This window comes from Chiroxiphia lanceolata, chromosome 21 (genome assembly GCF_009829145.1).
Source record: "Chiroxiphia lanceolata isolate bChiLan1 chromosome 21, bChiLan1.pri, whole genome shotgun sequence".
NCBI classification, from domain to species: Eukaryota; Metazoa; Chordata; class Aves; order Passeriformes; family Pipridae; genus Chiroxiphia; species Chiroxiphia lanceolata.
In genome coordinates, this window is record NC_045657.1 from 785,001 (window position 1) to 797,756 (window position 12,756).

Below are 12,756 nucleotides of genomic sequence, written 5' to 3' on the forward strand. Positions count from 1 at the left end.
CAGTGTTGTTAGTCCTGCACTTCTTCCCCTCCTGTTGTGGGGTCTGCACTGGCACGGCGGGTCCTGGCGGTCCTGGTGACATCCCCACCCCACCGGGGTGTGACCTGTTCCCTGAGCCTTGCCCAGGAATACAAATATCTTCCTGAGTACAAGGAAACTTGGGTTTAAGGGGCAAGTTTGGGGACTGATGCTGAGAAAGAACTTGCCTGATAGAGGAAATCAAATCCCGTTTCCATGAGCTGCCTGAATCTGCATCACGTTCTAAATTGAGGGGGGAAAAGCTGTTGTGATAGTGTCACTAAACACTGCAGAGCAAATTTCTATATAAAACTCTTCCTAGGTAGGAAATTCCAGTTAATAATAATTTGGAGAAAAACCTGTAGTAAAACTTGAGCATGTTAACTATTGAGAGTTTAATTTGAGCTCTGGGGGAAATGATCTATTGAGGAAGGCACAGTAAAACTGATGAGATTGCAGGCAGGTTTTACAGATGATTTTCTCTTTCTTTTAAGAATAATTGAGTCATTTTAATGATAAGCCTTGCTTGGCTTCCTTGAATGGACTGCATGTAATTAGTTGCAGCTTCAACTTTGAAATGTTTTGACAGAAAATGTATCATTTAGCACAGAAAATTTTTCTAGCATCTGCCTTTAATATTTGTTCATTTTCTGCAACACACGACTTTGCTACTTCAGGTCAAATCCCAGACACGGCTCTGTTCTCTTTGTTATCTCGATTGTTTCCTTCAGGATGAGGGAGAATAATTACACAGAACATCTTTCCCAAGCAGCTGGAGCCCCATTCCAGCTGACTGCAGCACCTGCGAGGCCGGTGGCGGTGCCGGGGGCTGCCGGGGCCGTGCCAGCCCGGGCTGGCGGTGCCGGGCGTGCTCGGGCGCCGCTGCCCTTCTGTGAGCTTCAGCTGGCAACGGTGCCAGGGAATGCAAAGTGTCTGGGTTAGACTAATTAGAGGCATGATTTGTGAAACGCTGGCTATTTATTTAATTAATCACCGGCACAAAGCTATAAAACCCATATTTTAAAAATCCCTGTTAGTTTGCCATGTGGTTAATAGATTGTGGCACATTAAAAAGTGACACGGTGATGTATTAAAAATGTTCCACCTAAGGTTGGCTGATGTCCTCGAGGAACTTGAGCTGTCTGCTTTGTGCAGCAGAAGCAGAGGATTAGAGGCTGATCTGTTCAAGGATTGAATATTTCTGAAAACATTTATCTTTTGTGGAGCATCTGTTCGTTAAAATAGATCGTGGCATGTTCCTTAACGCACAAATAATGTTTATGGTGTAGTTTTAATTGTAAGGTTTTGTTGCATTTTGTTATTACAAAGAATAACTCTATTCCTCAGTATTAAATTGTAATGTTTATTAGTAAGTAAAATATAAATAATTCTACTAAAGAGCCCATTCCTTCTCCTCAGTGAGGACGCCGAGGATGGTTTGGGGTAATGAATGCATTTCTGCTGCAGCTGGAGCAGTTGCCTTCTGATCAATGTGAACGTGGGTTGTCATCCTTGAGCAGAACTGGGGCTGCACGGGCAGGGTGAGCTGGTGCCACCACAGCCAGTGGGACATCCCACCCTCTGCAGAGCAGCAATTCTAGGTCTGTGTTGGCCTTGGGTGTGCAGGGAAGGAGCGTGTGGGGCAAAATGCCATGGGAGCATGACAGGGGAGGGCCATTTGTCCTAAACCTGACACCTACATGGGCGTAAACACAACCTGGGCTGTAAAGGGGATGGACCTGGGGCTTCCCCCTCCATCCAAATAGTGTTTGTTGGAAAAAACCAATACCAAGAAATCGTATTCATAGCACTCCAGTAAACCAGTTTTCAATTCATAGAGTTTTATAAATGAATGTGTTACTATGATTGAAACGTGCTGTTACCAGCATTATGTGTCTTATTCTTTGCTCCGGACTTACATAATTTTATTAATTGTGGGAGTGAATGCCAAGCAAGAGCAGGCAGTGATTTGGGTACTTGATTATGTGGTGTGGTTATTTCTGTAAATCCTGGTTTTGAGGTGCATGTAAAGACGTGTTCAGGTGGAAACGTGGAAGGAAACTGTCCAGCTCGGAGGTGATGTTTCTCAGCTGTGTGTTGTATAATTAACTGGTACATTAGGAGGGGGCTGGAATAAAACATGAGCATGTTAATGCAGCCTGGAGCTGGGGTTGTAGTGATCATTGCGATGCAGAGGACGCATTGCTCAGAACTGCTGCTGCCACTGCAGCCTGGGAAACATCTGGACCTTTAATTGACAAATCGTGTGGTGCTGTACAGAGCAGGCATGCTAAGTGAAGTCAACAATTTAGAATAAAAAATAATAGTGTGTTATTTACCTTGTAGTTAAATATTCATACTTTGTTATGCTTTGGATAACAGGAAATTACTGGGTTAAATTTTTATGAATAGTGACAGTGCGAATAAGATAAATTAAGTATTTAATGATGTTAATGGAATTTTACATCGTGATCTGCTAACTCTGCAGCAGAAGCTGGGATGATACAAAGGAGAATCCACTCCTCAGAAGGGAATAACTCTGAGGCTTCGCTGAGAACCTGTGAGGGCTGGCAGTGTGCTGAGCGTGCTGGGCATCGGGTGGGCACCTGCGGCGGGGCCGGGGCTGCCGTGCCCTGGTCTCACTGGGCTGTTCTCCATAAATGACTTAGGAATAACAAAAGGAATCATGTGACCAAAACAATGAAAAACTCCGGTGCTGTTCTAACCACCCGATGAAATAAACCCCATTCCCGTTTGGCCGTGGTGGGGGACAGTGTGGTGGGTTGGAGGAGGAATGGTGTGAAACTGCCCGGGTGTTCATGTGAGCACCAAGACAGCACTGGGCCTCTGAGTATTCAGTGTGCAACTGGACAGGCATCTTCCCCCAGCCTGTTACAAATCAAATGCCCAGACTGTGCCATTGCTGTTTCTCATGTGTCCTGCCCATGTGTTTGCTCCACACCCGTGTGTTGTGTTGTACCCCACACCTCAGGCTGTGCCTGTCCTGTTGTGCTCCACACCCATGTGTTGTACCCCACACCTCAGGCTGTGCCTGTCCTGTTGTGCTCCACACCCATGTGTTGTACCCCACACCTCAGGCTGTGCCCGTCACCACTCCCTGGGTCTCTGCTGGGGCCCTGGGTGTGCTCAGCATCCTGCTCTGCTCCCACCTGTCTGCTCAGAGCCGTGTGCCAGCGGGTCTGGAATATTGTGCCTCATTCTGAGGGTTTCTGCCACGTGCTTACTGAAGGCTTTTAAGGTATTTGATCATCCAAACTTAAAAAAATTTTTCATCTTTTCTTTTAGATGACCCTTCTTTACTCGGCCTCTCTAAAGCTGTTTTGCTTATGAGTTAATATGACTGACTGTTTTATTTCCACTTTTTTTGGTAAAGAAATAATTGGTCTAAATTTTTTAATTTTTTTTCAAGTCAAAAGATTAGAAAATGATGCTTTTCAGTGGTCATCTTAGAAAAATATGGTCCCTTGCATTGCTATAAACATCCATGCTCAGATCCATTAGAACTTTTGTATGTGTTGTAAATGCTGAGTTAATATATTTCTATTTTTCTCCTTCATATATTTCCTGTATATTGATTAAATACATATGTAAGTTATGTTCAGAAAGTGATTGCTGGATCACAGAGTGTGTTAAATACCCTGTCACCTAAACCAAAAAACATTTCACTGAGTTTAAAAGTGAGAAGACATTTTGCATTTGGGAAAGGAGAAGCATTTGTTTCCATTTTGTGCAGTGTTTAGTGTTGTTTGCTGGGAGGTGAGTCAATGACTTGAATTAATTATAATTACTGAAGAGACGTATACTGATTGAGCAAATAAAGTAGTAAGCTCATTCGTGCCAAGGCCATCTAATTAAATGCTAACTTTGGATAAGCTAGATGTGCATGAAAGATTAATTTTAAGAGGTTTTTATGACTCCCACTAAATAATGATTCAGTAAAATCTTTGCATTATATCATTAGAACATCTAATCTTAAAGTGATATAACATTTAGTCACAGAACTCTATTGTGCAGGAAGAGGCAGTAAATTATTAGTGTTGAAAATCAATCACTTTTCTCTCAGAAATGTTTATGGACTTTGTTTTAATATTGTGCCGTGGTGTGTGGTGAAGCAGAGCAGAAGTGAGAAGGACACAGCACACACAGTTGTGCTCCCTGCTCTGCAGGTACTTCAGAACTATGTTTAGGAGTAAGTTATCCTGGGAATGGACAGTGGTCACACGATATACATCAGATAAACACCATGTGGTATGGGAGGGAGGGATACATTCCCTCTTGGACTTTGATTAAAAGTTGATTTTAAATCTTAGAAGGATATTTTGAGTTGAAAGAATTGATAGAGTTTAAATATTTATTTTTGTTTAAATTTAACATACTGTAGGAGAGCATCAAGGAAACTTAAAAGAATCCATCAATACAAATACTTGAAAAATTTTCTATGATTTATAGTACATTTTCGGTATATCCAGTTACTCCTCACTTCCTTGAAGGACTGGTGGGATATAACATTTCTAACAATAAAAGCTTAATGGAATCAGATTTGTGATTTCCTAGAAAATTAACGAGATATTTTGTCAATTTTATTCCAGACTTCATTTGTCAGAATATACAGTGTCCAGTGACAAGCTAAAAGAATTTTTTGACAAATTAACTGTGCCACAGGTGACAGATCAGGAAAATGTTAATTTAACAGCCCCTTTATGCTTCCCAGATTTATTGGAGGCTATTAAGGAAACTCCAAATGGTAAGGCCCCTGGCCCTGAATAGATTTTCCATTGAATTTTATACTGGATCTATTAATAAAGTTTGATCCTGCCTCTTTGAATATCAGTAATTGTCCTTTATCTTCTGGATCTCTTCAGCATTTCCACTTGGAATATAGTTTTTAGTTGGAAGCAGAAAGTGATTATGGTTGTGGCAGTGCCTGTGATCTGGTCTGAGTGATTCCTCCTGGAGAGGAGACTCCAGCCCTGTGTAAAACCCACGGGTTATCACTGGTGAAATCCAGCGTGGCTCGGGCTGACTCCTGGCCACAGAGACTAATCACTGTGTCCCTGGATCCAGAGCCACCACCTCCCAGCCCTCACCTCGTGGGCTCTGAGCAGATCAGTAATTGAGCTCTGAGGGACTTCCTGCGCAATTAATGTTTTGCAGGACGGACTGAGGGTATGGATTTGCTCTGTCCCAGAGACAGGGACCTGGTGGGTTGGATTTATTATGTATTTCTGAACAAATATCACCAATTTGCAATAAACACAGTGGAGGTTTCCTCCAGACCACCTTGACATGGGATGATCAGTGTCAGCCTGACCCTCATGTTCATACCAGTGTTTCCCACCCAATGTGACAATGGACTGCTAGAAAGTCTAATTGACTTCACATCTCAGGTTTCAGCCTCTCTAATACCTTATGGCAATCTGCTTTACAGACCTTTAATTAATAAAAATATTTCACTTTTTTAAAGCTCTTGAGTATAGCAGTGGTGCCTCGAGCCATCTCCCAGACCTGCTCTGTTGGGGTTGCTCCCCTTGCTCGAAGGGTGGTTGGAATCCTCAGAGGTGTATGAGTTTAAGTCACCTGTCATTTTGGTGTTCCTGTTGAGTGTTTGTGAGTAAAAGAAAAGGATAACTCTAATGGAGGAGGTAGAGGAGATTTAGAGATCAGGATGAACAAGGAAAAGTTTAGTTAAAAACAGGAAACACAAAGTACCACATGGTGTGGGGCAAAGGAGAGAGGCAGCCCAGGGAGAGTTACTGTGGGGTTTGTGATAGCTGGAGACCAAGGTCCTGAACAGGGTTATTTTATAAATACATGGTTTGGATTATTAGTTCATAGAACAGTCGTCTGTGCAGTGGCTGATGGATAATCTTTGGTTGTTAGATCCAGTTCCTGCCTCATTTGTCTGTTCCCTGGCTTGACGCTGGGTGTGTCAGTTGTAGCCTTGGCATCAACTCTCACATCTGGTTGTCCATTTTTCTTGGATTTTCCATTGTCAGGGCCCAGCATTACTTACAAGTCTGCCCTCCTTGGATTTATATGTGTAGCTGACTTGGCATGCCAAGGAGTCCCATTAGTTTCCTGGGTAACTGTTACTCCTTCCCGTGCCAATCCATTGCAGCCCCAGCTCTCCTGTTCTGGTGTCTCTGCTCAGCACCACAGTGTCACCAACACAGCCTCGTGTGCATCCCTGGGTGGTGCCTGCACCTGGGCAAAGACAGGCAGTTCATCACCTGGTACCAGTTCAGTTACTCTTCAAAAAGGTCCTGGAAGTAGAAAAGCAAGAGAGATTGCGAGGAAGAAACCCACCCTTATGTTTTTTGGCAGCTGTAGCTCTGTTGTGTTCATGATTTCAGAAGACCATGGGTGGTGTCCCAGAGGGTCCTGGGCACACGAGCTCTCCCAAAGGCTTGTTAAGGTTTATCCAAACAAAGTGAAGGAATGTCCTATATTCTATTACAAACCTAATCCCTCCTTTGTATGAGCAAAACCAATTTCCTCTTACCCTAAAACATGGGAAGAGGAGGTATCTGCACTATAAAAATGCTTTCTTAAAAAACAAATTCATTATATTGGAATGGATTTTAATAATACTTTTAGCTATGCCAGTATGAATAACTTGAATCTTTAAATTCCTATTACTTCTCTAATTTATAATCACACTGAAAGATCAAATGGTTTTTAACAATATATTGAAATTAGCACATGGCATTTAACTCCCTGTTTTATGCTCTCATTATAGATTTATAGCCCTGAATCCTTTTATTCTGTTACTTAGAATTCAAAGTGATTAATTCAAGAAACACTTTCTCCTCTCAAGTCCCTTGTATGTATGGAGAGAGATGGAGATAGAGAGTTACTTTGGGTGCTTTGGAAGAAGGGATCAGAATGTGCAATCTTTTGTCTGTTTAAAAGATTTCTGGGTTAAAGCTGCAGTCCTACCTGCAGTGGATTAAATGTTTTTTTCTTGTAAGACAAACTTTATAGATCTCTCTGTTGCTGTGTATTTTATGGTTTATTTAACTGTCAGTCTCCACAATGCCAAATAGATTTTTTTAATGCAGTAAGTTCCAATAAACCCCAGTATTAATTTATTCTTCTTGGTTGTCTTCAAACAGTTCAGAACAGTTCAGGCTCAGTTGTATGTGAGATTTTGTTCTTCTCTTGCAAGCCATGGTCAAGCCTTGATAACTGGGTAGTTCTGCTCCCTCCAGAGGGCCGAGAGCTTCTCAAGTAGTGGGGGAGAACTGCAGAAAAGAGCAGAAATGTAGAAACAAGGGTAGTGCAGTTTGGAAGTCTTAGGTTGGCTTGATGGGACTTCCTCCCCATCCTGCAAGTATTTGGGGTTTTTGGATCCTGCAGGAACATGGGATCCTGCAGTGAAGTTCAGGCTCTTTATGAAAATCTGTGAAATCATGGCCAAATATTTCATGTCCTTTTTACAGATAAACAGCAGGGAAAGAATTGGAATTTAAATGTTCAAGCTTCTTCCATTTTCAAGCCTTAGTAGCGTATTTTAGTTTTCCTGCTGAGGAGAGTTCCCTCTGCCCAGATTTTGTATTAACTCTGTCACACTTTTCTGATGAAATGCACTCTCTCCACAGGGCCATGTTGGTACAACGGCAACCAAAAAAATTGATGTCTACCTCCCACTGCACACAAGCCAAGACAAGCTGCAGCCCATGACAGTGGTGACCATCGCCAACGCCAAAGTGCACGACCTGATCGGGCTCATCTGCTGGCAATATACAAGTGAGGGACGGGAACCCAAACTGAAGTAATGCTCTTTCTTTACTACCTCTTTACCTCTGAATTTCTCCTCTGCAGCCTTTTTGCATGATGAAATGGATTTCATGTCAGTGTTTTGATAGCTAAATCTTAGAGAGAGCACCTTCACGTTTGTCGGTGTTTCCCTTTGAGCAGCACACGGGCACCTCCAGCCATGGCTCTTTGATTGGATCTGTAACTGAATCATAACTTCAAAACTATGGAAAAATAATGCAAACCTTATGCCTTTTGTTATCACAGAGGCATTTGTTATTTCACGTCCCATCTATTTTTGGGTAGTGTTCTTAATGGCTGAGATCACCAGATGTCAAATACAATCCAGAACTCCTCTGTAAGTCCCTTTGCTGTGCTGGAGCACTGTTGGTGTTTAGTGAGAGCTGTTCCTTTATCCTGGCAGGTGACATGAGATGCATAAACAGGTTCTTCAGAGCCCCTCACCTGAGCAGCTTTTGTTTTAAAACAGTTCTGTAAAATACTTCTGCTTTTGCTGGGTCATAGAATATAAAATAAGAACTTAAAATAGTTTATTATAGAGTTCTCAGAAGCAGTTGCTGGCAGGGATATCCCTGGTGCAAAGGAGGTTGATGGTTTTGTTTGGATTTTTCTCTATGAGACAAATTTCAATTTGTTTTTGTTCCTGGAATATTGGATGAATGGGGTGGGTCCTGAATTTTACAGTTTGCTCTTTTAGCATTTTTCAGGAGCACTTGAGACCTCAGTAGTCTTATCTGCTGTTGTAGCACAGTTGTGAAGAGATAGGGAGGTGCTGGGAGGTTGCTTGAGCTCCCATCAGGATTTGGTGATTTCTGTTCCATAGATACAAGGCACACAGGAAAGAGCCCCTCTTGAAAACAGTTTCATGAATATTGTTGCTTTGGATATAGGTTTTCCCTTAGATCTTCTCAACAGACAGATGAGATGTTTCTGAGGTTAAACACTTTGGTTTGATCTGTTATATTTTTTACACTGGAAAAGAAATATAAAAGTATTCGCAGACGGTGCCATTTAATTTGCTGTTATTAATTTCTGTTCATTATATCTTAAGTTCAAAAGACTGTCCTTTAGGTATGATTAGGTTATTTTTTAATGAGTAAGACAACACTAATGTCAGTCTTTGGACACACACATATTTTTCAGGAGCACAGCACACCTCAGACAGAACATGAGGAGAGTGTTCCATGAACCATCACTGCCCACAGCAAAAGGCAGCAGTGGGAGGAAATGAATTTCACTGTCTGCCTTGAAGGATAAGATGTTATGATGTGTCAAAGAGTGATCATGAGCAAGGAGGCTGTCCAATGTAATCAAATTCAGGGCAGATAGAATAAAATAAATAATGGAGGCATGAGTTCCCCAGAGCACATGTTAGACACAGCAGCAGTGGAGAATCTGGGGACAAATGCTCAGATTAAGGGGCAGAGCCTTGAGATTCCAAGTAGTTTGTTTTCTTGTAGGTTCTTAATTATTTCTCATGTCTCCATCATCTTTTTTTAGCATTGCTGACTGCCACTCCTGGAGCAAGGATTGATTTAACTATAACCTAATTCTCATATTCCAAGTAAGGAAAGAGCTCGTGTAGGGTGCCCATTCTACACTGGCCATTTGTTCCTGATTCAGTCAGGTGAGAGTGTAAAAAGACAAAATGGGGATCATTGTGACACTGCACTGAAATACATACAGAGAATGCCTGAGAAATGGTATACAAGGCATGTGGAGTGACAACTATACCCACTAGTGATGCTGTGTGAGAGTAGAGAGGAGATTGTAGACTTTGTAATTAAAAAAAAACAACCTCTCTGTCTTTAAGAAAATAATATATTACTGCTTAATTCTTTTCCCTAAAAGGTCTGAAGTGAGTGAGCACTAGTTGACAGCTTTGAGAGCATTCTGTATTCAATTAGGCTGCCTTTTTTATTATAATTGTATTATATTTGTCTGTATTCAGTCTCGATACAAGGAACCACTGGCAGTGTTAGCAACCCTGTCCCTGGCCTCTTATACATGAACTTGGGTTCATGGACCTTTCTCTTGCCAGCCCCTAACAGATATGCTGGAATGATTCTGCCTGCAAAAAATAAACCAAATCTCCTTCTAGGAAGAGATCAATAGTGAGATGCACAATTCAAATACAGTTGCTATTTTTAGATGCTGTTGCATCTCTCAGTTGTTGTGCTCAGCTTGTTCCTGACTTTGATCTCAGCCTGATGGAGGTTCAAGGTGCAGAAGTTTTACCCACTGGACTTTTGTCTTTCAACCATTTGTGACAATATCTGTGTTAATGTTCAGGAGCCCAGCCCGTCACTGAAGACATTTCTAACCCTTTATTTTATAGGATTTAACTGACAATGTCTCCCATGGCAGGGGATGGAAGGAGATGAGCTTTAAGTTCCCTTCCAGCTCAAACTGTGCTCTGATTCTATGATTCATAGAAATCTAACTAGAATAAGAGAAAGATCCAAAAATCATGCCAGGCATTTCCCATTACAGAGCAGAATCTGATGTGTATGAGTTATTGTGGCCTTTTTTTTGGCTTGTTCCTACAGGCCTGGCCACGGCGCAGACACACGGCCCCAGGCTGTGGCTCCAAGCCCAGTGCTTCCCAGTTCTCTCCCAGCACTGCCTTTTACCCATTCCTCCAAAAGTTTCTTTAGCACTCTAGAAGTTAAAAATTAATTCTGCATCAGTGTTCCAGGTTTTCATAACAGTCCAGAAGCTCAGGAAAGTTTCTTCACTAGTATCTCAGAATTTTCAAAATTCAGAGTAATGAATGTTGCTGAAATACCTTTTTGTTAGCAAATTTGCAGCTTACATTAACAGCAATGCATCATTATTCCCTGTTTTCCATAATAAATGTCTTAGTCATGACAAGATGCCTATAGATCACCTGGACTAAGCACTCTCAATAAAGCACAGTTGCAACCAAAGGTTTGTGAATTAATTGAGAAAACTGCAAATCAGGTAGTCAGTGAAATAATTCATTGTCACATCCAATCAATAAACTTTGTAAATCAACTCATTTAATTCAAAAAATGATCTATATAGATCAAGCGACCAATTAAACAATTAGCATACACTTTACAATTAATTAATTTAAGCATCAATCATGCAATTAAAACTCTGAATTTAAACTGCAGAGTTTAGAAATGCACTGCCACGTGCACCTCCAGCCCTTCTGCGTGGCTGGGGAAAGGCCTGAGTGCTGGCAAGTTTACAGTCAGAAAGAATATTTATTTTGGGGTCAGTAATTTAAATTGAAGTGACAGTTGAAACAGATTTCAATGTTAGGAAATTATGATTAATACCTGTTTGATAGCTATAGATAGTTGTTTCCCTGGGGGCTTTTCATCTGTGTAAAGAAAGAGGCTCAGCTCTTTATTTCCCACACTGTATCTGTTACAACTTTCTGTGTTAGTTAGTCCTGCTTGTTGGTCTTTATTAATTCTTAACTGCCTTTAGTGACTGGACTTCTTGGACACTTAGAAAAGGTAACTTTTCTGCTAATCATTGCTGCTGGGTTGGACAGATTCTTTACTTTTCCCATAATTCATGACCCTGTTTACCTGAGAACACTCTCTGCCTTTCCAACCTACAGACCCTAAACTTTCACAGTTGTTGGATCTGTGAAAAATCACAGGCTGTTTGTTCACCTTTAGTTCTGAAATATAGTCAACATATAAATAAATAAATTTTAACAAATGGAGAAATACGACTCCCAGCTTTATGAAGTCATGAAACTTTTATGGACTTTAGTGTATTTTAATCACTGTCAGGTCTTGCTTGTAGTGCAGTTAATGATGAAGGCTGACTACTTTTGCTATAACTCACATGGCAGCAAGATATGTTGGGACTTTTGGGCCATGTTCTATGGGTGTCATCAGTGTCTGTTCAGGGTGTTCCTCCCGTGCAGGTGCCTCTGCCCCAGTGTTTGGTGCTCGGTGGCTGCCCCGGGCTGGGGGTCCCGACTGACCCTGCTCTGTGTGTGTTGCAGTGACAACGTCAATGCCTATTGCCTGCACATCGCCGAGGACGACGGGGAGGTCGACACGGATTTCCCCCCCTTGGATTCCAACGAGCCCATTCACAAGTTTGGGTTCAGCACCCTGGCGCTGGTGGAGAAGTACTCGTCGCCCGGGCTGGCGGCCAAGCAGTCGCTCTTCGTGCGCATGTGAGTGCGGGACGGGCTGGGACTGCTCTGGGACACCTCCAGCCTGGGGTCTGCTCTGCCTTCCCTCACCTGGGGTGACCAAAATTCGGGGGCTGCCTGTATGGGGGTGCTCTGCAGGCGATGCCCAGCTCCACAGGTGATGTCCCTCTCTGCGGGTGATGCCCCATTCTGGGCTCTGTCACCAGGCAGGTGGAAAATCAAACGTGGCTGGCACAGCTCAGGTGAGACCATCACAGTGAGTCTGAGACAGCAGAGAAGAAAATCAGCCCCTCTGCATGTGATCGGTGGAGAACATTGAGCTGTTGCACTCCCACTAGAAAATATTTGGAATTTGCACAATATCTGAGTTCATAATCTTCATTTTGCTCCAGCCGTGCCGCTTATTTATGAAAAATCTGTTCTGAGTAATAAATGAAATAATGTGTATAGAATCGTAGAGTATTTAGGCTGGAAAAGATGTAACAGCTTCAGAGAGTTTAAATTACAAAGTCATTCATGTTGGATACCCAGAGCCCTTTTCGACAGACATTAAGAACTGATCTTGCAAGGGACTTTTAATTATTTTGGAAAAGTGTATTGAATTTTAGCAGGAAAAAAAAAAGGTGTATTCATGGTGTTTAGTTTTCCACACAGGAGATTTCAAATTCTTCTTTCAAAGCCTAATAGACAAAGTAGTGAATTTGTATTTTCAGATTGGTTAGTGGACTAAAAAAGCAAGTGATTTTGGAACAAATAGTTGCAGATGGCTAAATAACAGTGCAGTAGTT

At 42.0% G+C, this 12,756-nt stretch overlaps 1 protein-coding gene across 4 annotated transcripts in view; it reads left to right on the forward strand.

Annotated features, from left to right (window-relative positions):
• Positions 1-12,756, forward strand: part of MAPKAP1 (MAPK associated protein 1) — an 89,471-nt gene that overhangs the window by 29,905 nt on the left and 46,810 nt on the right. For all 4 annotated transcript variants that reach the window (XM_032708401.1, XM_032708402.1, XM_032708400.1 and 1 more), the window contains 2 exons: positions 7,641-7,813; positions 11,813-11,989. In XM_032708401.1, the coding sequence (XP_032564292.1) occupies positions 7,641-7,813; positions 11,813-11,989 (350 nt within the window). The remainder of the gene's footprint in view (positions 1-7,640; positions 7,814-11,812; positions 11,990-12,756) is intronic.